Here is a 26,442-nt window from a genome sequence, read left to right as displayed (position 1 = left end):
CAGATAGTGACGGCACCTGAGTGTATAGTAGTTACACCTGAGTGTACCGGCATACCTCGCATTAACGTACTCAATGGGACCGGAGCATGTATATCTTTTTTCCCCACTTATCGATGCATGTACAGTGCTGCAATCATTATATACGTGCATAACTGATGTAAATAACGCATTTGTAACAGGCTCTATAGTCTCCCCGCTTGCGCACAGCTTCGGTACAGGTACGGGGCCGGTATTGCTGTTCAGGACGTGCTGACAGGCGCATGCGCGAGCTGCCGTTTGCCTATTGGGCGTTATGTCCTTACTCGCGAGTGTACTTAAAGTGAGTGTCCTTAAACCGGGCTATGTCTGTATAGTATTTACACCTGAGTGTATAGTAGTTACACCTGAGTGTATAGTAGTTATCCAACATCTGTCAACATTCTTGGTTTTAACAAAAACCATAATAATTAAACATTCAACTGTTAACGGTCGCCTTGAAATCGTTCTTTCTATTTATGTGTTTATCTTACGGTTTCGCTTCCCACTCCTCCCATGAACCTGTTGGCAGGCCCGCGAATAGTGGGGACCACCTCCCAACACATTTGGCTTTAAGCTTCTCATTACCTACAGATGCAGCGGGCGTTATCCAACCATTTCTCGAATTTGTTTTCGTGATCTACTGGAGATCCTCTCTACATTTGCCGCGACAGACTAATGGCCCATTGGATTAAAAGAGCAGGGGCCGGTAAACCGGAGCGTCCACGGGTGGAGAGGCACAGCAGAACCACACAACCGCCAAGATGGCAACCTTGTGTCTCTAAACAGCCTTAACATCCATCCCCCCCCCCCCCTGTATCTGTGTGTAGAAGACTAAAGGAGAGCAGTAAAGACAGAATCAGACAAGACAAAGCAACAAATACTTGCAATACTGCCATCCCTCCCAGGGGAATAGGTACCTCTCTACCAAAGATCTTTGTCCACAGAAAAGCCCGGATGGAGTTGACTAAGATGGCATTCTGAGACCCATAATATTCTGTAATACCCAGAGCACCATTCTAAGCCTATAAAAGTCATTTAGCTCTGAGTAACCTTCTAAAAAACAAACCACATCACACACAAGTCCCTTTTCACCATGGCTTCGAAAACGATTAGAACCATCAAAAAGAAGAAAATTCAGAATAAGTTTTGTGAATATTTTAGAAAACAAGGTCGACCAACACAGCAGCAGGTGGATTGGGGAGAAGACCCCTCCATAGAACGCTCAGACTCTGAACTAGCGGTGGAGATCGAAAATCTCTCTACTAAGGAGGACTTATCTATCTTCTTTAATAAAATTGAATCCCTGCAGTGAAGGATCTTAAAGAGGAAATATCCTCCCTTGGGGAACACACTAGCTCCTTGGAATCCAAGGTCGACGCCACAATCACCTGGCAATCCCTAATGGATGTTGAGCTCAGTGAGGTGAAGTCCCAACTACTTGACATCAAAGACAGACAGGAGGATGCGGAAAATAAAGACCGTCGCAATAATCTCCGAATTCGGGGGACCCCGGAATCTGAAACAGATCGAGAGGTCCATGGGCAAATGGCTAACATCAGCCCTCCCAGATTACACAGAGGAGTCTCTTACCCTGGACAGATACCACAGAGCCTCAAGAATGAGATCCCAACCGGGAGACAGACCAAGGGATGTGGTGCCGAGATTCCACTACTTTAAAACAAAGGAAGCTTTTATCTCGGTGATTAGAGGCTCCAGAGACCTCAAGTTACAAAATATATCTCTACAGATATACACAGACCTGGCTCCTTCCACTCTCGCCAAAAGAAGAAATCTCCGGGAGGTAACGGTGAAATTAAGAGACTGAAATATCAAATATAGATGGATATTTCCCATTGGGCTAATGGTAATCAAAAATGGAAGACCTCAGATACTCAGGAATCCTGACGAAGGCGAAGTCTTTCTCAACCATCTAGACCTGCGTCCTCCTCCCCCTGGAATTGCTTCAGCAGGTAGGGGCCTACCACTCCTAGATCCATCCCGGTCAATGGTTCCCCCGAAAAGATCCTCCCGCCCAGACCTTCCGGCGAAAAAAACACTCGACGCTGAGACAAAACCCCAAGCTGAGTAGAAACTTCAGATTCCGGTATGGGGTCCACCCCCCCCCCCCCCCCACCAGGTAACACTCAGAGACTTTTCGACTCATGACCCCCATTATCTTTGAACTCGAGATCGTCCCACATCGTGGTCAAACCCGGAACGGAAAAAGGCAGAGCGCCCAAAGATGGCGGTCAGATGGCCACCTGTAGTAGAGAACTCTGAAGGTTCAGTATTAAAAAAATCACTTATAAAAGGACTATATGCCGAAGTGCCAATTCATGTTTTCTAGCTTTAGTTAATCTAAGGTTGCACCCAAAGATTTGATGTGACGAGAGGGGACACAAAAGTATTCTATGTTGATATATTATGGTATGGTTACGGGCTCATGTTATTACAAGGTTACTAATGGTTTACTAGCAAAGTCTAAGCCCACGATATGACCACAGTTTAATCTAATTTTTACAATAAGCCCAATGCCCTAAGAAGCCCAGGTGATGGAGCTTGAGCAGCCAGACCAGCGGGCCACTGCCCTCAACCATGTCTGTGTCCTAAATGACACACTTGCCCTTGTTATTTTTTTTGTTCTCCCTCACCCCAGATTTTTCTCCCAAGGGCCGGTGAGTATTAGGATTGTCCCTCGGGAGTCACATCCATGCTCTCTCTTTTTTCTTACCAGTTTCCCCCACCCCCTCCATATTTTTGTTTCCCCCTCCTCCTCCCTTTGTCCCCCATCCCCAAACAGCCGCTAGGTGTCGACTATAACAAAAGGTCAGAAATTCAAATGTAGTTAGGCTATTTGAGCCTGTAGCCCCCTGGGACCAACCATGTGTATCTGCTAGAAACAGTCCGGAAGTCTCCCTCGCTCCCCCCTGTATCTGCTATCTACCACAAATGTATTCAATTATCCAGGTCCCCTGAGTAATTGAAAATGAAATGATTGAGAGTAATTGTTTTCCCCGATGTCTCCTCTGGTATTCCAATGGATCTGAGGTAATTTCTTTGTTGTCCTCCAGCTGCTCGGTTATGTAGTTTTAAGGTAAACCGAGAAGTTCACCAATCCGGCGCTGAAAAAGTCAACAATGTTGCCGAGTCATGCTCATATAATGAATATATATGGACAGGGCAACGGCTAATCTTCAATGTAAACCAGTGAAAGTAAACAGTCTCTCTTAACAATTGGCTCTCACCAGAGCTCTAGTGATATTGAAAATCGAGTGACTCACGGTTAGTGAAGAGAATGCAGCCGAGCCCATGGACAATGTAATCCTCCGTCGAGCAGGCACACCACAGTCCACCAGGTGACTCCTCCGTCCTGGTGGATGATCTGTATCCGGCGGTGCCTGAACTGCTCAGCTGGTACAGCAACCCGGCGTGCTACCGGAAGCAACACTGCATACGATGATACTCCTCCCACAGGAGAAAGAAACGGTGCACCGCCATCTTGGCGGTGCACCGTTTCTTTCTCCTGTGGGAGGAGTATCATCAGCTGCTCGGTTAGACTGAATACTATCTCGCTCATTATTGCTGTGTCCTCCTGTGTATTGAACTTGTCCTCAGAATCGCTGCTGTTGAAGTCTGTGCTTGTGTGATTCCAGTTGTGGTATATCCTCCACAGTTGTGGTATATCCTCCACAGTTGTGGTATATCCTCCAGCGTTTTCTGAATCGGTTCTAGTTTAGAATCCAATAGAGGTGATATACTCAGAATTGCTGGTCTGATGGTCGCTTCACATTGAGTCACACTCAGATCACCTGGCTGCTCACCTACATTTCCTGCTTGTCCTCCATTTTCGTCACCCTTCCTCTTCTCTTGCTTATCGCTTTGTGAGCGTCTCATTGTACTCGGGTGTTTGGTGACAAATGTGTGTTTTGGTTTTGGTAGGCCAGAGCTGTTTTTGGCGCACCCTGTAAGTTCTGTCTCCTGTCATCCCTATGTAGGTCACTTCAAGTCTGCATGGCTGAGCTGTGTGGCATTATTTACCTCCCATGGTTAGACATTGCAGGTCTCATTAAGATTTAATGTCGTCCTCATTTTACTCACTCCCCCCTGTCCCCAGTCCCTCTTGTATAATGTGTGTCCTGGTTTAAGTGGGTTTCTGAGCTTGTTTAGCCTCCCGCTCTGGTGTTCAGTGTTGTCCCTGGTGTCTGTCTCTCCCTGCTGCACCTCTGAAGCTTCCCCTCAGGCCTCATCCGTGTGTTTTCGGCGGCCATCTTGGGTTTGCTGCCCCCATGTTCGTGAGACATGTGGCTATCGGGGGGAGCCTGTGTGAGACACGTGGGTGTGGGGGGAGCCTGTGTGAGACACGTGGATGTGGGGGGAGCCTGCGTGAGACGTGTGGATGTGGGGGGAGCCTGTGTGAGATGTGTTGATGTGGGGGGAGCCTGCGTGTGACATGTGGGGGGAGCCTTCATGAGACATGTGGACGTGGGGGAGCCTGCGTGAGACGTGTGGATGTGGGGGGGGGAGCTTGCGTGAGACGTGGGTGTGGAGGGAAGCTTGTGTGAGACGTGTGGAGGGGAGCCTGCGTGAGACGTGTGGACGTGGGTGTGGGGGGGAGCCTGCGTGAGACCTGTGGATGTGGGGGGGTGGGGAGCCTGCGTGAGACCTGTGGATGTGGGGGGGTGGGGAGCCTGCGTGAGACGTGTGGGGGGGGGGGGGGAGCTTGCGTGAGACGTGGGTGTGGAGGGAAGCTTGTGTGAGACGTGTGGATGTGGGGGGAGCCTGCGTGAGACGTGTGGATGTGGGGGGGGGGGAGGGGCAGCCTGCGTGAGACGTGTGGATGTGGGGGGGGGGAGCTTGTGTGAGATGTGTGGATGTGTGGGGGGGGGGAGGGGGAGCCTGTGTGAGACGTGTGGATGTGGGGGGAGCCTGCGAGTCACATGTGGATGGGGAGAGGGGGGAGTGAGGAGCATGCGAGTGTCGTGGATGTGGGGAGGGGGATCCCTGCGAGTGAAGTGGATGGGGGGAGCCCTGTTGTAACACAGATAGGGGGAGGGGGCAGTGAATGTGGCACCAAATTAGATTGTAGCTCCTTATCCCTGCCGGACGCTATTCTGCCCGCACTACACAGTGTTACCAGTAATCTCCTCTATGTTTTGTATTAAGATATTGGGATTACTTGAGAGTGAAGGGATTCGTACATTACAAGCTATTAACACAGTAACAAGACGCTCTTTATGGCTGTTTGTCAGGTGCGGAAGGCTGTTAAATAGCGAGAACACTTCCCTTTGTGCAAAGGTTTACTGCAATCTGCCTCAATATACGACATCCTGTCCAGCTAATCTACTGCTTACCTCTTTATACTGAACGCTGGATTTGGGCTGCTTATTGTGTCGCATCTTCTAGAAAGTTGGGCACTTTTGTGCCCGCTGTTACAGTATTACAAAATAACCGCGACCGCAGCTGCGGGTAGTGAGAGGAGCCAGGTGTATAACGACGGGAATTCTGGCTAGCCTGTATTACGTGCCACTTTGAGAACAGGTGCAGTTAGAGGGTTTGCGTTATTCTGGGGGTATATATACCCCGTTTAAAGGTCTTGCATCTTGCGGGCCAATAGGAAGCCGCAAGAGATGATGTCACCGCCTCTTATTGGCCCGCGGGACTGGAGAACCTTTAAACAGCCATATTGCGTGCCCAGCTACCGGCACCCCCTATGGCGGTATCTCGGGAAGCAAGGGGTCCCAGAGCTGAAATGAATATAGTTTAGCTACGGAGACCCCCTGCAGAAATGCCGATTTAAGTTGGATCTTAGTAGTAACACGGCGTCATCGTTCCTCAGAAAACTGGGACAGGCTAAACCCAGCTGAAGACTTTTGGAAAAGCAACGTATTCTAACATGAGTCCACACTCCAAGTGCTCCAGAATCTGAAGGTCGGGATCACTGCAGGAAGCGTTTATGTCAAGGTTACATAAAGCAGCGGGTCACATTGTTTTCTATTTTAAATTTTTATCTTATTTTACCTGAATAATCAATATTCCCCCAAACCTCTTGGCCAAAACCAGTGGAAACGAACACCGTGTGTATTAGAGACAATACAGCACTTAAAAAAAAATATATATATACAGGCAGGCATACCCCGCTTTAAGTACACTCACTTTAAGTACACTCGCGAGTAAGTACATATCGCCCAATAGGCAAACGGCAGCTCACGCATGCGCCTGTCAGCACGTCCTGAACAGCAATACCGGCTCCCTACCTGTACCGAAGCTGTGCACAAGCAGGGAGACTATAGAGCCTGTTACAAATGTGTTATTTACATCAGTTATGCACGTATATATCGATTGCAGTACAGTACATGCATCAATAAGTGGGAAAAGGTAGTGCTTCACTTTAAGTACATTTTTGCTTTACATACATGCTCCGGTCCTATTGCGTACGTTAATGCGGGGTATGCCTGTATATATATATATCCTATATATATATATAAATCCTAATTTATATATATATATCCTATATATATATATAAATCCTAATTTATATGTGCCTGCCTTTTTTTTTTTTTTCAAATACACTTTTGCAATATACCTTGAGTGCTGTTTTTTGTCTCCTTGGTGGGACACCTGGTTTCCTGTTATTTTTGTTGAACAAGCACCTATTTCTTTGGAGCCTTTGAAGTGCCTGCTGTTATCTTTATATATATATATATATATATATATATATATATATATATATATATATTTTTTTTTTAATACATGCAGCTTTTAATTACTTTTATTGAAAACGCATTATCTAAGCCGACGATCGATTGTTTCTCCCGTGATCGACCAGCAAAGATCCTGCTTCCCCGGGTTCACTAAATGGCCGCCTTTCCGTTTCAATCAATCCTTCATGTCAGTGTAACTCAGCAGCTACAATGTATTCTTATATTACTACGGTAACATTATTTATTGTTACAGTTTGCAGCTCAAACTGCTGAGAACATTGGCAACAAATGATCACAAACAGTAAAGTGTTGCAAATATCTTGCACTGCTGGGGAGGTGGGCTGTCATCTGCTATAGAAAGCAAAGGATGCTCAGTATATGCTCAGCATATTAAAAGTCCTTCAAAAAAATCCCCCAATTAATTCTAAAGTTATGGGGAGATATTAGAATTTGTCCACATCTACTATTTCATGGATAGGCAAGATACAATTTATTCAAATGAATTAGCACCCTCGTATGTTATATCTACTTCAGACCCGGCCAGTGCCGGTTGTATTAAAAGATATTCTCTCCCATCAGTCTTTGTTCACTAAATTAATCTGGAACTATAAGAAACCAAGACCGACATTGACCGGAGGATTAGCCGTACCTCGCTTGTTATCAGATTATAACATGGCCCAAGTTAGCCACATTTCCCAATGGCACATTGGTCCCAATCTGAAAAGATGGGAAGCCTTAGAAAAAGAGGTTAGTTTACCCCTGGACATGAGTACTTTAATCTGGTCCTCAAAATTGATGATAAATTCGATCAGAGATCCGCTGTCCTCAATGACCAACTCATTGAAAATATGGGAGGCCACCAAATTCAGATGCGCATTGACAACCAGGAAATCGTCAATGACCCCCCTACTAAATAACTCGGATTCTGCTCCCGGTCTGAGCAGTAACGATTTTACAATGTGGCAACTGAGGGGGGGCGACTTCGGTTCCTGGAATTAGGGATGGATAAAAATATCAAGACCTTCAAACAGATTAGGAGGGAAAAGGACATGCCCCACACTGAATTCTTTTGGGACCTTCAGCCTCGAGCTTTCTATAATAAGCACTTCCCCTTCCCCCCAGTAACAAACTTTGAAAAAGTGTTTATATTGGAGACAGACACCAGTGGGCTTACTTCACAAATATATAAAGAGGTAATAGGTATCATGTACGGGTGTGGAGTTCACACAGAAAATGCAATGTAAGACCCAGTGGGAGACTGATTTAGAAGAAGTGTTAGATGAGGAGGACTGGAAGGAAATCTTTGTGTCGGCCGCTAAGAGCTCAATCTGTGCCACATTAGAGGAGAATGTATATAAAGTTTTAATGGGATGGTACCTTACCCTGGTTAAGCTTTCCAAATTTATTCCAGGCTATTCTCCCATGTGCCCAAACTGCGGAGGACAGGCCGACTTGTTACACGTGCTGTGGTCTTGCATCCCATTGGAGGGAAATTATAAATTGGCTACAGAGGTTATTGGGCCTCTCTATACCTCTGGACCCCTGGCTATTCATTCTAAATAGCCCAATACAAGGCTTAGCCGGGGCTGAAAGTAAATTGGGTTGCTACGTCGCAACAAGATGCGAGAATGCAGCATTATGGAAACAAAAAAAAGAAACCCACCGGTGTCTAAAATCCGAACTAGAATTTGGTTTGTTTGACAATTGGAGAAAGTAACCAGCTTGGCCAGTGAGAGTGGCACTAAATGCCATAATGTGTGGCAGCCATGGGAAGCTCAGCCAGAGGTCCCGGGGGTGAGTGCGGCCGCTGCCCGGCTAGGATAGCGGGGGTGAGTGCGGCCGCCGCCCTGCTAGGATAGCGGTGGTAGAGTAGATGCATTCTCTTTGATGTGAGATTGAAGATGGCCACTCGATAGCTCTGACTAATAATCCTTTGGGAAAAGGCAAGGTCTGTACGGAGGTTTTAAGGGTAGGACCAAGTCAATGCCGGAAAGTAACTATGCCCCCCCCCACCCCCCGGATATTATTTTACCCCCAAAATATGATGTATTGATTTTCAATAAAATTTGAGTTACAAAAAAAAAGGCAAAAAATTGCATTGAGTTGAATTATTTTTTTTGGAAAATAATGTAGGAAATATTATCTAATAGTACAGCACTGATTAAAACAATGTAACCCACACATGTAGGATGTGGCCTGGATTTCGCCTTTAAAAGGTAAAACGCCATTATTTTCTATGAAATCCCTTTTCTTTGTTAAATCTGATGCTATGCTGTAACACGCAGAGCAGTTTACACATCAGTAACACGCAGAGCAGTTTACACATCTGTAACACGCAGAGCAATTTACACATCTGTAACACGCAGAGCAATTTACACATCTGTAACACGCAGAGCAATTTACACATCTGTAACACGCAGAGCAATTTACACATCTGTAACACGCAGAGCAATTTACACATCTGTAACACGCAGAGCATTTTACACATCTGTAACACGCAGAGCAATTTACACATCTGTAACACGCAGAGCAATTTACACATCTGTAACACGCAGAGCAATGCTCACATCTGTAACACGCAGAGCAATGCTCACATCTGTAACATGCAGAGCAATGCCCACATCCGTAACAGGCAGAGCAATGCACACATCCGTAACATGCAGAGCAATGCACACATCTGTAACACGCAGAGCAATGCCCACATCTGTAACACGCAGAGCAATGCCCACATCTGTAACACGCAGAGCAATGCACACATCTGTAACACGCAGAGCAATGCACACATCTGTAACACGCAGGGCAATGCCCACATCTGTAACACGCAGAGCAATGCCCACATCTGTAACACGCAGAGCAATGCACACATCTGTAACAGGCAAAGCAATGCACACATCTGTAACAAGCAGAGCAATGTCCACATCTGTAACACGCAGAGCAATGCTCACATCTGTAACATACTGTGCAGAGCAATGCACACATTTGTAACACTGTGCAGACCAATGCACACATTTGTAACACTGTGCAGACCAATGCACACATCTGTAACATGCATAGCAATGCCAACATCTGTAACACGCAGAGCAATGCCCACATCTGTAACACACAGAGCAATGCCCACATCTGTAACATGCAGAGCAATGCCCACATCTGTAACACGCAGAGCAATGCCCACATCTGTAACAGGCAGAGCAATACCCACATCTGTAACAGGCAGAGCAATGCCCACATCTGTAACACGCAGAGCAATGCCCACATCTGTAACACGCAGAGCAATGCACACATCTGTAACACGCAGAGCAATGCCCACATCTGTAACACGCAGAGCAATGCACACATCTGTAACATGCAGAGCAATGCCCACATCTGTAACACGCAGAGCAATGCCCACATCTGTAACACGCAGAGCAATTCACACATCTGTAACAGGCAGAGCAATGCCCACATCTGTAACACGCAGAGCAATGCACACATCTGTAACACGCAGAGCATTGCTCACATCTGTAACACGCAGAGCAATGCTCACATCTGTAACACGCAGAGCAATGCACACATTTGCAACACGCAGAGCAATGCCCACATCTGTAACATGCAGAGCAATGCCCACATCCGTAACACGCAGACCAATGCCCACATCTGTAACACTGTGCAGAGCAATGTCCACATCTGTAACACGCAGAGCAATGCCCACATCTGTAACACGCAGAGCAATGCCCACATCTGTAACACGCAGAGCAATGCCCACATCTGTAACACGCAGAGCAATGCACACGTCGGTAACACGCAGAGCAATGCTCACATCTGTAACATGCAGAGCAATGCACACATCTGTAACATACAGTGCAGAGCAATGCCCACATCTGTAACACGCAGAGCAATGCACACATCTGTAACACGCAGAGCAATGCCCACATCCGTAACACTGTGCAGAGCAATGCCCACATCTGTAACACTGTGCAGAGCAATGCCCACATCTGTAACACTGTGCAGAGCAATGCCCACATCTGTAACACTGTGCAGAGCAATGCCCACATCTGTAACACGCAGATCAATGCCCACATCTGTAACACGCAGAGCAATGCCCACATCTGTAACACGCAGAGCAATGCACACGTCGGTAACACGCAGAGCAATGCACACATCCGTAACACGCAGAGCAATGCACACATCTGTAACACGCAGAGCAATGCACACATCTGTAACACGCAGAGCAATGCCCACATCTGTAACACGCAGAGCAACGCCCACATCTGTAACACTGTGCAGAGGAATGCCCACATCTGTAACACTGTGCAGAGCAATGCCCACATCTGTAACACTGTGCAGAGCAATGCCCACATCTGTAACACTGTGCAGAGCAATGCCCACATCTGTAACACTGTGCAGAGCAATGCCCACATCTGTAACACGCAGAGCAATGCACACATCTGTAACACGCAGAGCAATGCCCACATCCGTAACACGCAGAGCAATGCCCACATCTGTAACACGCAGCGCAATGCCCACATCCGTAACACGCAGAGCAATGCTCACATCTGTAACATACTGTGCAGAGCAATGCACACATCTGTAACACGCAGAGCAATGCCAACATCCGTAACATGCAGAGCAATGCCCACATCCGTAACACGCAGAGCAATGCTCACATCTGTAACATACTGTGCAGAGCAATGCACACATCTGTAACACGCAGAGCAATGCTCACATCTGTAACACGCAGAGCAATGCTCACATCTGTAACACGCAGAGCAATGCTCACATCTGTAACACGCAGAGCAATGCACACATCTGTAACATACTGTGCAGAGCAACGCCCACATCTGTAACACGCAGAGCAATGCCCACATCCGTAACACGCAGAGCAATGCCCACATCCGTAACACGCAGAGCAATGCTCACATCTGTAACACGCAGAGTAATGCCCACATCTGTAACACGCAGAGCAATGCCCACATCTGTAACAAGCAGAGCAATGCCCACATCCGTAACACGCAGAGCAATGCCCACATCCGTAACACGCAGAGCAATGCTCACATCTGTAACACGCAGAGCAATGCACACTTCTGTAACACGCAGAGCAATGCACACATCTGTAACACGCAAAGCATTGCCCACATCTGTAACACGCAGAGCAATGCTCACATCTGTAACACACAGAGCAATGCTCACATCGTAACACGCAGAGCAATGCCCACATCTGTAACATGCAGAGCAATGCTCACATCTGTAACACGCAGAGCAATGCTCACATCGTAACACGCAGAGCAATGCCCACATCTGTAACATGCAGAGCAATGCACACATCTGTAACACGCAGAGCAATGCTCACATCGTAACACGCAGAGCAATGCCCACATCTGTAACATGCAGAGCAATGCACACATCTGTAACACGCAGAGCAATGCCCACATCTGTAACATACTGTGCAGAGCAATGCCCACATCTGTAACACGCAGAGCAATGCACACATCTGTAACACGCAGAGCAATGCACACATCTATAACACGCAGAACAATACCCACATCTGTACCACGCAGAGCAATGCCCACATCTGTAACACGCAGAGCAATGCCCACATCCGTAACACGCAGAGCAATGCCCACATCTGTAACACGCAGAGCAATGCCCACATCTGTAACACGCAGAGCAATGCTCACATCTGTAACATGCAGAGCAATGCTCACATCTGTAACACGCAGAGCAATGCCCACATCTGTAACACGCAGAGCAATACACACATCTGTAACATACTGTGCAGAGCAATGCCCACATCTGTAACACGCAGAGCAATGCACACATCTGTAACACGCAGAGCAATGCACACATCTGTAACATGCAGAGCAATGCTCACATCTGTAACATACTGTGCAGAGCAATGCCCACATCTGTAACATGCAGAGCAATGCACACATCTGTAACACGCAGAGCAATGCTCACATCTGTAACACGCAGAGCAATGCCCACATCTGTAACAGGCAGAGCAATGCCCACATCTGTAACACGCAGAGCAATGCCCACATCTGTAACAGGCAGAGCAATGCTCACATCTGTAACACGCAGAGCAATGTCCACATCTGTAACAGGCAGAGCAATGCACACATCTGTAACACGCAGAGCAATGCCCACATCTGTAACATGCAGAGCAATGCCCACATCTGTAACACGCAGAGCAATGCCCACATCTGTAACACGCAGAGCAATGCCCACATCTGTAACACGCAGAGCAATGCCTACATCTGTAACACGCAGAGCAATGCACACATCTGTAACACGCAGAGCAATGCCCACATCTGTAACACGCAGAGCAATGCTCACATCTGTAACACGCAGAGCAATGCACACATCTGTAACAGGCAGAGCAATGCACACATCTGTAACACGCAGAGCAATGCTCACATCTGTAACACGCAGAGCAATGCTCACATCTGTAACAGGCAGAGCAATGCACACATCTGTAACACACAGAGCAATGCACACATCTGTAACACGCAGAGCAATGCTCACATCTGTAACAGGCAGAGCAATGCACACATCTGTAACACGGAGAGCAATGCTCACATCTGTAACACGCAGAGCAATGCTCACATCTGTAACATGCAGAGCAATGCCCACATCCGTAACACGCAGAGAAATGCACACATCTGTAACAGGCAGAGCAATGCTCACATCTGTAACACGCAGAGCAATGCCCACATCTGTAACACGCAGAGCAATGCCCACATCTGTAACATGCAGTGCAGAGCAATGCCCACATCTGTAACACGCAGAGCAATGCACACATCTGTAACAGGCAGAGCAATGCCCACATCTGTAACAGGCAGAGCAATGCACACATCTGTAACACGCAGAGCAATGCTCACATCTGTAACAGGCAGAGCAATGCATACATCTGTAACACGCAGAGCCATGCACACATCTGTAACACGCAGAGCAATGCTCACATCTGTAACACGCAGAGCAATGCACACATCTGTAACACGCAGCGCGATGCCCACATCTGTAACACGCAGAGCAGTGCCCACATCTGTAACATGCAGAGCAATGCATATCTGCCACATGCAGCGCACTGTGTATCTGTAACACGCAGAGCAGTGTATCTGTGCCGGGTGTGGGAGGAAGGCTCATGGAAACTGCAGTGTCAATCTGCACCCACTCAGATAACGCTGAACATCACAGCGTCACTAGTGAGCTGCTCAGACTGAGGGAGTCGTAAAACCGTGCGAGGAGCAAAAGAAGTGAATCAGCTGCAGGGAACCGTAAAAAGGGCAATAAAAACATGATTTAGGCCTCATACACCTCTGTCTGCTGGTTATTCTGTCCCTATGTGAACAGCCAATAAAATGCCAACACAAATACTTCTTTTCCCCGTCCTGATGACTTTATGCGGTTTTACTCAACTATTTCATTATCTAAAATCCAAAGCAAAGGCCTAGAATCACAGCTACTGTCACCATGGCAACCTCAGCACAGCCTCTCCTCCATCAGGAGGGCGGCCATATTGGAACCACCGAATTGGCTTATTTACTTCCACTTTACAGATTGCTCTCCGCAGAGAAGGAAACCCCACAAGAACATCAAGAAAACATTATATATGAAGACAAAACACAAATAGGCGGTTTGAACGATAAAATAATTGACTTCTTTACACACATTATGTGGAATTTCTTGTTGGAAACTTTATGCCCGGATTTAAAAAGAAAGTGATTCTGCCTCAGTGAATGAGATCCAGTTCTGTCTGTCATGAGGCGTGGGGCATTTGGGGCATCATGGAAGGATTGTGTTGCCCAAACCACTAAGCATGTAACACAGGATGTAACGGCGGATTCGGAGGACACATTTCTGCATTGTGTGTGCATCACACCCAAACTGTCACCTCCTGTAGCCAGCAAAAGATGCAACATAATCCAACACACGTCAAGTGCTATTGAGGCCTCCTAGTTAATGCAGTCAGTTTTCAAATAAAAACATTTAAAACTAGCGCAGGGAAGGAAAAAAAACAATCAAATTCTGATAGTAAGTAAAGAATAAACCCTGTATATCACCTTCATTTCCTGAAGCATGGCATTAGTAACTCTGCATAATGATAATGTATACAAAGAATAAACCCTGTATATCACCTTCATTTCCTGAAGCATGGCATTAGTAACTCTGCATAATGATAATGTATACAAAGAATAAACCCTGTATATCACCTTCATTTCCTGAAGCATGGCATTAGTAACTCTGCATAATGATAATGTATACAAAGAATAAACCCTGTATATCACCTTCATTTCCTGAAGCATGGCATTAGTAACTCTGCATAAGGATAATGTATACAAAGAATATTTTCTTACATGACACCAATAATGGACCAGGCTGATTTTCCATGAAAGAAAATATATATCACAAAAGCTCTTGTGATGATTTCGTTTCCTTTTCTCCCCCCAGACGTGACAGGATGAAATGCTCCATTCCCTACCTCTATAAGGAAGTCGCCCGTCCTCAGGCCAGTCTGCCAAGCCACGCCATCTTCATCCACGGATTCCAGGTACTGCAGCGCGGGGAAGGCGGGTGTTGGGGTAAATTCCTCAATAGGTGTGTCAGCTTAGGGAGAAAACACCACAGTTTATAAACGAGTCGCTAATTGTAAGTTTGCTACAAAGTGCAGAATTTCTGCGCACACAACTTTAAAACAGTGCGATGGTAACTCCCGCTAATACATTGTACCATTGTTTAACTATCAGAGCTAAATAATGGTGTTCTGAGGATAAAGCCGCGCGTATAGTGCCCGCGACCGGCGACGGGACGGGTGACGTCACCTGTCTCCGCTAGTGAAAGTTATATTTCGCTTTGCGGCGGCGCGGGCGTACTGGCATTTGATTGGTTCAGGGGCTGTCACATGAGGCGACAGCCCTTGAAAAATCAAATATTGTCAGCTTCCGAAGTTCGCGCCGCTCCGTCGCGCTTACTATAAGCGCACGCTTCGGCGATGTATTTGTTTTTGGGCGATGTCGCGTCGCCGGCACTATACGCACGGCCTACACGTGTGTCACCTGCAAGGATTTGATCCTGAAATGCAGGAATGTGAAAAACTGGTAACGCACAGCACTGCACAACGCACACACGTGACTGCTCAACGCACACACGTGACTCCACAACACACACACGTGACCGCACAACGCACACACGTGACTGCACAACGCACACACGTGACTGCACAACGCACACACGTGACAGCACAACGCACACACGTGACTGCACAACGCACACACGTGACTGCACAACGCACACACGCGCACCATCTTGGAGTTTTACTTTGTACATTGAAATAGCAATTTTCATGTACTCACAAGTGTCCTATTTACTTGAAGACATAAGTTGGCAAAATGCGTATTTTATCCCCAGTCAGCATTTCTTCCCTGCCTAGTGATGTAAAGGGGCTGAGACCCAGGGGTTTATTCTCCCTGACAGGCTGCGGGAGGGAAATGCAGCACAGGAAAAACTAGGACAGGAATCTCAGTATATGAACCGGAGATAACGAGTATTCACACTAAGTATGGGGCATGCGCAGAGGAACTGGGCCAGGCACCCAAATTCTGCTTTCTAGCCAATCATCTTTCATTGCCAATACAGCACCACAATGACATCCTGGAACACATCACGGACATCTGGATACAGAACGCTTATGGTAGCTATTGTGATTTTAAATACTTCCAGTAATATACAATAGCACTGAACTACGATAACGAATGAACAGCCATCTTTTAATATTCATCTCTTAACCCAATCTGCTGCATTGGGTGACTGTGTCTGCATTGGGTGACTGTGTCTGCATTAGGTGACTGTGTCTGCATTAGGTGACTGTGTGTGCATTAACACGTCCCTTCCTGAGACCTCCCAGAGCTGTTCCCTTCTACTTCCTACCTCCGATGAATGTTTTTCTCGAGCTCGGAGTTTAATGCAGAATTGCAGAACATCTGAAAACACTCCAAATCCGATTGCATTTGCATAATGTTATGTGCATAGTGAAGGCCGAACGCTCTGCATTACTAACCCCAAAGTCACATTTTACATACATGTCTGGGTGGTCACGGTGTGGCCTCGTGCAAAAGTACTCGCTTGTGGAATATTGTAAGAGAAAACCCTTGTTTAAAAGACGCAGAGTGTTAAACTTTTCTAAAAAAAAACGCATGGAAGATGTTCTTAAAGGTCAAACAGCACGTCAAATCTAAAGGTAAAGTCGTGTATAATAATAAGGTGTGAAGTGTTAACAGATATTAGGTTTTTTTGTTAAAGGTACAGCACCTGCCGGAGATTGCTTGAGAAGGAAAGGACATGTTAAACTCTACCAACTTATCACCAAACATTTTTGCACCGTCCACTATCACCTTGCTCAATTCAGCTCAATATTCTTTCAAACCAAATGCGGACCTGCTCCCTCAGACTGTGCTGTGGGAAGCACATACTGACAATATTAAGCCATGCATTATTTATGATATTTCACCCGGGCGGCTCCTGTTATGTGCACTAGGAAATGTTTTACATACAAGGTAATGTCTGTAAACTTTAGCATCTTCCATCCTTGTGATTGAAGTGCAGACAAGACACGAAGCTGCTATGTAGAACAGGAGAATAAAGTCAAATCCCCAGCACTGGCAGAGCAGGAAAGCTCAGCGCGTGTGTGTGTGTGTGTGTCTGGCATCGAGAGCATCAGGAATCGTTTCTCTTTATTTCCAGAGATGGAAGAGAAAAAAACACCCAAAAAGGTACACATGCACAGTCACACAGTCACACAGTCACACAGTCACACATCATATAATGACATACTATGACATGTACATACCTTTTGCGCCTCTGAGTACAAATCCAAAACCCTCATTGTCTTTTTTCTGAAGGACCACTGTCTTTTCTTCAATAACGCAGTCACTGTAGAGAGAATTCCGAGGATAACGAATATTATTACAGCCTCTCATCATCACGGCAGCATGTGCTCTTCGAGGGTGCATGTTCATCCTCATCATCGTCACAGCCACTTAATCAGACAGCATTGCAGGTGCCAAGCATGACATACAAAATCAGCGAAGGGAATGCAAAAAGAAGGCTCAATCCTAGATGGCATATCGCAAAGTAAATGAGGGGAGGGAAGGCTGCAGGAAGGAGAGGTAGAAACAGTGCATGCTGATCCTTGCTGTGTTCGAATGGCTGGGGGAATGTGTGATCATGTCAGCTGTGTGCTAGCCAGGACTCTAAGAAAAGAAAACAAGTCAACTGAATACCACTCTCATTAATAAGCTCTTCAGCTGTAAATCCACCAAACGCATCTCCCAGCCAAGCCAAAAGGAGACCAACCAGGGAGACAATCAGGCAGCATCTTAAAACGGCTTCGTAGGGTGCTGTGTCCTGTCCTAAGCAGCACAAGGCACACATGTAGTCCGGACAGCTATCTGCCTTGCATCAAAAGCCCATTTTCACTGCTACTGAATGTTGCAAGCGGCGAGCATCCCACATGATCGCAGGGCAGCCTACACTGCTAGCAATATGCAGCGTGTGGCGTCACCAGGCAGAAATGTCCCCAGCATTAGGGAAACGGCGTCATTTAAATAGTAACAGCACATGTACGTTCTCCCTACTTACCAATTAGACTGTAAGCTCCTCGGAGCAGGGACTTCTCTTCCTAAATGTTACTTTTATGTCTGAAGCACTTATTCCCATGTTCTGTTATTTGTATTTATGTCACATATTACTACTGTGAAGCGCTATGTACATTAATGGTTCTATATAAAGACATACAATACAATACATGCATGAACCTCAGAGGAGTGAATGCACATGCTATGCTGCAGGAGAACAGAGCTGAAAAAAGCAATGCTACAATACTGCCCAATGCTTCCTGTGCCTCTCTTCCATGAGTTGTGCCCGTCGCACAGGCAATGTGCCATCATTTTGTATGATGGGTGTATCTTTCTAGCTGCCCAGGAGTGGTACGGGGTGCATGGGACTTCAGACCTGCTCTCCTGCCATCCTGTCATTAGTGCTAACTGGCACTAATTAACCACATTCGCATCCTTCTCCCTGAGTGAACCGGGAAGCAAAGATTAAAGGATTGGAAACAGCCCTGGGGTACAAAATGACTGCTTCAGAAATAAAGGAAAGATCAAGGTGCGGAGACAGCTTCGGAGATTAACTATATAAGTGCCAACGCACATTGCAAATGTCCAGAGGCAGCAATCACTGTGAGTGACAAGTCAATACTGACACAGGTGTATACTGTCTGACCTCACAGCACTGACACAGGTGTATACTGTCTGACCTCACAGCACTGACACAGGTGTATACTGTCTGACCTCACAGCACTGACACAGGTATATACTGTCTGACCTCACAGCACTGACACAGGTGTATACTGTCTGACCTCACAGCACTGACACAGGTGTATACTGTCTGACCTCACAGCACTAACACAGGTATATACTGCCTGACCTCACAGCCCTGACACAGGTATATACTGCCTGACCTCACAGCCCTGACACAGGTATATACTGCCTGACCTCACAGCCCTGACACAGGTATATACTGTCTGACCTCACAGCACTGACACAGGTATATACTGCCTGACCTCACAGCACTGACACAGGTGTATACTGTCTGACCTCACAGCACTGACACAGGTGTATACTGTCTGACCTCACAGCACTGACACAGGTATATACTGTCTGACCTCACAGCACTGACACAGGTGTATACTGCGTGACCTCACAGCACTGACACAGGTATATACTGCCTGACCTCACAGCACTGACACAGGTATATACTGCCTGACCTCACAGCACTGACACAGGTATATACTGCCTGACCTCACAGCACTGACACAGGAATATGCTGTCTGACCTCACAGCACTGATGCGTGTGTGTATATATATATATATATATATATATATATATATACTTGCTGCAGTGGAAGTGCTGTATGCTGGGTGATAATGGGGAAAGGTGGGGTTGCAGACCTGCCTAAGACATGCAGATGAGCATACAGCTATATTTGCATATTTGCTTTCCTGTGGAGGGTTTTTGTCACTTTTTTTACTCACCATAACTTAACTCAGTATTATGGTTTAGCCTATCCCATAAGCCTCTCTTGCATTCCCAGTAAAATCAACCCCACACTGATGAGACCCATCAAGGTCGAAACAGCTGTCTGTGGGTGGTTTTCTGGGTATGCACCTTAACCCTGGCTGTGCTCAAAGCTGTGACCATGCAGCAAGCTTAAGCCTATAGGGAACCATGTTAAAAATGGTTATTGAGACAAAAAGTGACACTGTGTGCTCATTTGCATGTCATTTCCCAGAATCCCTTGCTGCAGTGGAAGTGCTGTATGCTGGGTGATAATGGGGAAAGGTGGGGTTGCAGACCTGCCTAAGACATGCAGATGAGCATACAGCTATATTTGCTTTCCTGTGGAGGGTTTTTGTCACTTTTTTTACTCACCATAACTTAACTCAGTATTATGGTATATATATATATATATATATATATATACTGCGTGACCTCACAGCCCTGACACAGGTATATACTGCGTTACCTCATAGCCCTGACACAGGTATATACTGCGTGACCTCACAGCACTGACACAGGTATATACTGTCTGACCTCACAGCACTGACACAGGTATATACTGTCTGACCTCACAGCACTGACACAGGTATATACTGTCTGACCTCACAGCACTGACGCATATATATATATATATATATATATATATACACACATACTGCATGAAGCCTTGACACAGGTATATACTGCGTGACCTCCCAGCACTGACACAGGTATATACTGTCTGACCTCACAGCACTGACACATGTATATACTGTCTGACCTCACAGCACTGACACTTATGTATATGTATATGTATATATGTATATATATGTATATATATATATATATATATATTCACTGCGTGACCTCACAGCACTGACACAGGTATATACTGCGTGACCTCACAGCCCTGACACATATATATATACACTGTGTGACCTCACAGCACCGATACGTGTGACACAGTGACGCAGTGTGTCAGATGACATGTCACTGCTCTGCCACCCTTCCTCCCACGTATTGCCCCTGGAGGTTTAATTAAACTCGAGGGATCCTGTTCTGTAGCCACATACAGTACAGCTGTATTAACACACTGACTGCGAGTGTGCTTTAGGTAAACACCTGTGAATCACCAATGTGCCTCTCGGTGAAGATATTAATCAGCCTATAAAAGAATGATCTTCAGATGGAACAGTTTATCATTAAACTCACATTGTACTGAGGCATTTCCTGAATGGGGCGAGAGCTTCATGTAGAGGCATAGAGAAGTCGTTTAGCCCTGAATGGCCTACGACAAGTCATGGTATCTTAGTGTTCCTTTGTTGTGACGTGTGACAGTGACGCAGTGTGTGACTTGCGGCTCAGTGACGCAGTGTGTGACAGTGTGCGACATACAAAAAAATAAACCGGCGCCTCGCACACCGGCGTGTGTGACATGTGACAGTGACGCAGTGTGTGACGCAGTGTGTGATGTGTGATAGTGATGAAGTGTGTGACGTATGAATGAGTGATGCAGTCTAATGTGTGACACAGTGACGCAGTGTAGTATGTGACAGTGACGCAGAGTGTAACACAGTAACGCAGTGTAATGAATGACACAGTGACGCAGTGCAATGTATGACAGAGTGACGCAGTGTGTGACATGTGACAGTGTGTGTGATGTGTGACAGTGTGTGACGTGACACGGTGTGTGACATGTGACGCAGTGTGTGACAGTGACAAAGTGTGTGATGTGACGCAGTGATGCAGTGTGTGACGTGTGACAGTGACGCAGTCAGTGACGTGTAACAGTGACAGTGTGTGACGTGTAATAGTGACACAGTGACAGTGTGGGACGCGTGACACAGTGAGGCAGTGTGTGACGTGACGCTTTTTATGACAGTGATGCAGTGTGTGATACAGTAATGCGGTGTGTGACAGTGTGTGACAGTGTGTGACATGTGACACCGTAACGCAGTGTGTGACTTGTGACACAGTAACAGTGTGTGACAGTGTGACGCAGTGTAGAGATACTCCGCATCATTATACTGTGTAGCGTGTTCATTTTCAGGTTGAACGACCCATCACATCATGCTACTTTAACCACTTGAGTGCCAGGGGATCCTGCAAAGTATTTTATTCAAACAAACAAACTGAATAAGGTCCCACAAACCCCCTAATTCCACGCCGATATTGTGGTTACGACCCTGACCGCACTTTCTCCAGATCTTACTTTATTTTATAGCTCAAAGTGAGACTTCGTGACCGGCGCTTCTCACCGTGCGATCCCCTGCCCCAGGGGATGTCGCGGTTACATTACTGCAGCTTTCCCTGGCAGCGGGGAAAGTTACTCTCTCTACATCTGCAGGCATCCGAAACCAGGACTGGATCAGATCACACGGACCTGGAGTTTCACTCGCTGCCGCGGTCCTGCTCATCTGGAGACACGGTCATTCATTGGTCAGAAGGCTAATTCTCTCCAGGGAATATAGCCGCGCAGATTTTAAAAGGATGCAATTCCTGTATAAAACTCTCTATTTCCTTAATTCACCCTAATTTGGGTCATTGAAACCGGTCTCCTGTGTGTGGTCTATAGCAGGTACAGCAGTCTCTCAGTCCCGGGCTGGGTCAGTACCGCTCAGACACAGAGATATGTGCGGTCTATAGCAGGTACAGCAGTCTCTCAGTCCCGGGCTGGGTCAGTACCGCTCAGACACAGAGATGTGTGCGGTCTATAGCACGTACAGCAGTCTCTCAGTTCCGGGCTGGGTCAGTACCTGAGAGATGTGTGCGGTCTATAGCAGGTACAGCAGTCTCTCAGTCCCGGGCTGGGTCAGTACCGCTCAGACACAGAGATGTGTGTGGTCTATAGCACGTACAGCAGTCTCTCAGTTCCGGGCTGGGTCAGTACCGCTCAGACGCTGAGAGATGTGTGCGGTCTATAGCACGTACAGCAGTCTCTCAGTTCTGGGCTGGGTCAGTACCGCTCAGACGCTGAGAGATGTGTGCGGTCTATAGCACGTACAGCAGTCTCTCAGTTCCGGGCTGGGTCAGTACCGCTCAGACGCTGAGAGATGTGTGCAGAGAAGATTACACAGTTTTCTGCTGAGATCAATAGTAGCTCAGCCCACACTGCTAATTATGAGTAATTATGCATAGCAGTACTGGGAGAAATCAGAGCAGTATTCAGTTAAGACTTGTGACAACGACGGGGGAGGTTGGAGTGGATGGGAGCTGGCGGGGAGGGGAGCCAAGGGGGGGAAGAGGAGACCTAAATCAATAGGCAAGAAACTCAGGCCAAAATGAGGAAAATGTTTAACAAAAGAATACATGTAGTGGGAAACGGCAGGAATACCCGCACAGCAGGGACCAGGAGACTTCTACAGATATATTCATGGAAATGAGTCAGAAGTGATTGGATGAGAACATCTATCTTACATCAGATGAGACTGTCCTCCAATGAATGAGACTGCCCCCCAATCTGTGAGATTGCCTTCCCATGGAAGAGACTGCCCCATTTAGTGAGATCACCTTCCAATCAATTAAAATGTCTCCCAATGCATGACTGCGTTCCAATGGATGAGAGTGTACTCCCTATTAGCAAGACTGCCCCACAAGTGAGACTGTCTTCCAATGGGTGACTGCCTCACAACGAGCGAGAGTTCCTTTCAATGGGTGAGTGCGCGATACAATGGGTGACACTGTCTATGTTACAATGGGTGAGAGTGCGATACAATGAGGGAGACTGTGTTACAATGGGTGAGAGTGCGATACAATGAGGGAGACTGTGTTACAATGGGTGAGAGTGCGATACAATGAGGGAGACTGTGTTACAATGGGTGAGAGTGCGATACAATGAGGGAGACTGTGTTACAATGGGTGAGAGTGCGATACAATGAGGGAGACTGTGTTACAATGGGTGAGAGTGCGATACAATGAGGGAGACTGTGTTACAATGGGTGAGAGTGCGATACAATGAGGGAGACTGTGTTACAATGGGTGAGAGTGCGATACAATGAGTGAGACTGTGTTACAATGGGTGAGCGTGTGATACAATGAGTGAGCCTGTGTTACAATGGGTGAGCGTGTGATACAATGAGTGAGCCTGTCTATGTTACAATGGGTGAGTGTGATACAATGAGTGAGACTGTGTTACAATGGGTGAGCGTGTGATACAATGAGTGAGCCTGTGTTACAATGGGTGAGTGTGATACAATGAGTGAGACTGTCTATGTTACAATGGGTGAGCGTGATACAATGAGTGAGACTGTGTTACAATGGGTGAGAGTGTGATACAATGAGTGAGCCTGTGTTACAATGGGTGAGTGTGATACAATGAGTGAGACTGTCTATGTTACAATGGGTGAGTGTGATACAATGAGTGAGACTGTCTATGTTACAATGGGTGAGTGTGATACAATGAGTGAGACTGTGTTACAATGGGTGAGTGTGTGATACAATGAGTGAGACTGTGTTACAATGGGTGAGTGTGATACAATGAGTGAGACTGTATTACAATGGGTGAGAGTGTGATACAATGGGTGAGAGTGTGATACAATGGGTGAGACTGTGTTACAATGGGTGAGAGTGTGATACAATGGGTGAGAGTGTGATACAATGGGTGAGACTGTGTTACAATGGGTGAGAGTGTGATACAATGGGTGAGTGTGATACAATGAGTGAGACTGTCTATGTTACAATGGGTGAGTGTGATACAATGGGTGACAAGATCAGGCCTGATCCCATGCTACAGTATGTATGTGAGGATCACGCTGTCCTCATTTAAAGTAAACATCTACACGTTCAAAACATGCCGTCTAATACCCGGCTAACATGCCTTCCAATACCCGGCTAACATGCCTTCCAATACACGGCTAACATGCCTTCTAATACCCGGCTAACATGGCTAACATGCCTTCCAATACCCGTCTAACATGCCTTCCAATACCCGGCTAACATGCCTTCCAATACACGGCTAACATGCCTTCTAATACCCGGCTAACATGGCTAACATGCCTTCCAATACCCGTCTAACATGCCTTCCAATACCCGTCTAACATGCCTTCTAATACCCGGCCAACATGCCTTCTAATACCCGGCTAACATGCCTTCCAATACCCGTCTAACATGCCTTCTAATACCCGGCTAACATGCCTTCCAATACCCGTCTAACATGCCTTCTAATACCCGGCTAACATGCCTTCCAATACCCGTCTAACATGCCTTCTAATACCCGGCTAACATGCATTCCAATACCCGGCTAACATGCCTTCCAATACCCGTCTAACATGCCTTCTAATACCCATCTAACATGCCTTCCAATACCCGGCTAACATGCCTTCTAATACCCGGCTAACATGCCTTCCAATACCCGTCTAACATGCCTTCCAATACCCGGCTAACATGCCTTCTAATACCCGGCTAACATGCCTTCTAATACCCAGCTCACATACCTTCTAATACCCGGCTAACATGCTTTCTAATACCCGGCTAGCTTGCCTTATAATAACCGGCTAACATGCCTTTTAATACCCAGCTCACATACCTTCTAATACCCAGCTCACATACCTTCTAATACCCGGCTAACATGCCTTCTAATACCCGGCTAACATGCCTTCTAATACCCAGCTCACATACGTTCTAATACCCGGCTAACATGCTTTCCAATACCCGGCTAGCTTGCCTTATAATAACCGGCTAACATGCCTTCTAATACCCAGCTCACATACCTTCTAATACCCAGCTAGTTTGCCTTATAATACCCAGCTAACATGCCTTCTAATACCCGGCTAACATGCCTTCTAATACCCAGCTCACATACCTTCTAATACCCGGCTAACATGCCTTCTAATACCTGGCTAACATGCCTTCTAATACCCAGCTAACATGCCTTCCAATACCCGGCTAACATGCCTTCCAATACACGGCTAACATGCCTTCTAATACCCGGCTAACATGGCTAACATGCCTTCCAATACCCGTCTAACATGCCTTCCAATACCCGTCTAACATGCCTTCTAATACCCGGCCAACATGCCTTCTAATACCCGGCTAACATGCCTTCCAATACCCGTCTAACATGCCTTCTAATACCCGGCTAACATGCCTTCCAATACCCGTCTAACATGCCTTCTAATACCCGGCTAACATGCCTTCCAATACCCGGCTAACATGCCTTCCAATACCCGTCTAACATGCCTTCTAATACCCGGCTAACATGCCTTCTAATACCCGGCTAACATGCATTCCAATACCCGGCTAACATGCCTTCCAATACCCGTCTAACATGCCTTCTAATACCCATCTAACATGCCTTCCAATACCCGGCTAACATGCCTTCTAATACCCGGCTAACATGCCTTCCAATACCCGTCTAACATGCCTTCCAATACCCGGCTAACATGCCTTCTAATACCCGGCTAACATGCCTTCTAATACCCAGCTCACATACCTTCTAATACCCGGCTAACATGCTTTCTAATACCCGGCTAGCTTGCCTTATAATAACCGGCTAACATGCCTTTTAATACCCAGCTCACATACCTTCTAATACCCAGCTCACATACCTTCTAATACCCGGCTAACATGCCTTCTAATACCCGGCTAACATGCCTTCTAATACCCAGCTCACATACGTTCTAATACCCGGCTAACATGCTTTCCAATACCCGGC

At 46.6% G+C, this 26,442-nt stretch overlaps 1 protein-coding gene across 10 annotated transcripts in view; it reads right to left on the bottom strand.

Annotated features, from left to right (window-relative positions):
* The window catches only part of SHANK2 (SH3 and multiple ankyrin repeat domains 2), a 468,530-nt gene that overhangs the window by 147,337 nt on the left and 294,751 nt on the right, over nt 1-26,442 (bottom strand). For 9 of the 10 annotated variants that reach the window (XM_075567606.1, XM_075567608.1, XM_075567607.1 and 6 more), the window contains 2 exons: nt 17,542-17,624; nt 15,178-15,302 (listed from right to left, as the gene is read on the bottom strand). In XM_075567606.1, the coding sequence (XP_075423721.1) occupies nt 15,178-15,302; nt 17,542-17,624 (208 nt within the window). Of the gene's footprint in view, nt 1-15,177; nt 15,303-17,541; nt 18,247-26,442 lie in introns of those variants that run through there. The other variant, XM_075567616.1, reaches the window with a different exon arrangement.

Source organism: Ascaphus truei, chromosome 12 (genome assembly GCF_040206685.1).
Source record: "Ascaphus truei isolate aAscTru1 chromosome 12, aAscTru1.hap1, whole genome shotgun sequence".
NCBI lineage: Eukaryota > Metazoa > Chordata > Amphibia > Anura > Ascaphidae > Ascaphus > Ascaphus truei.
This window is presented reverse-complemented; position numbering and strand designations above follow the sequence as displayed.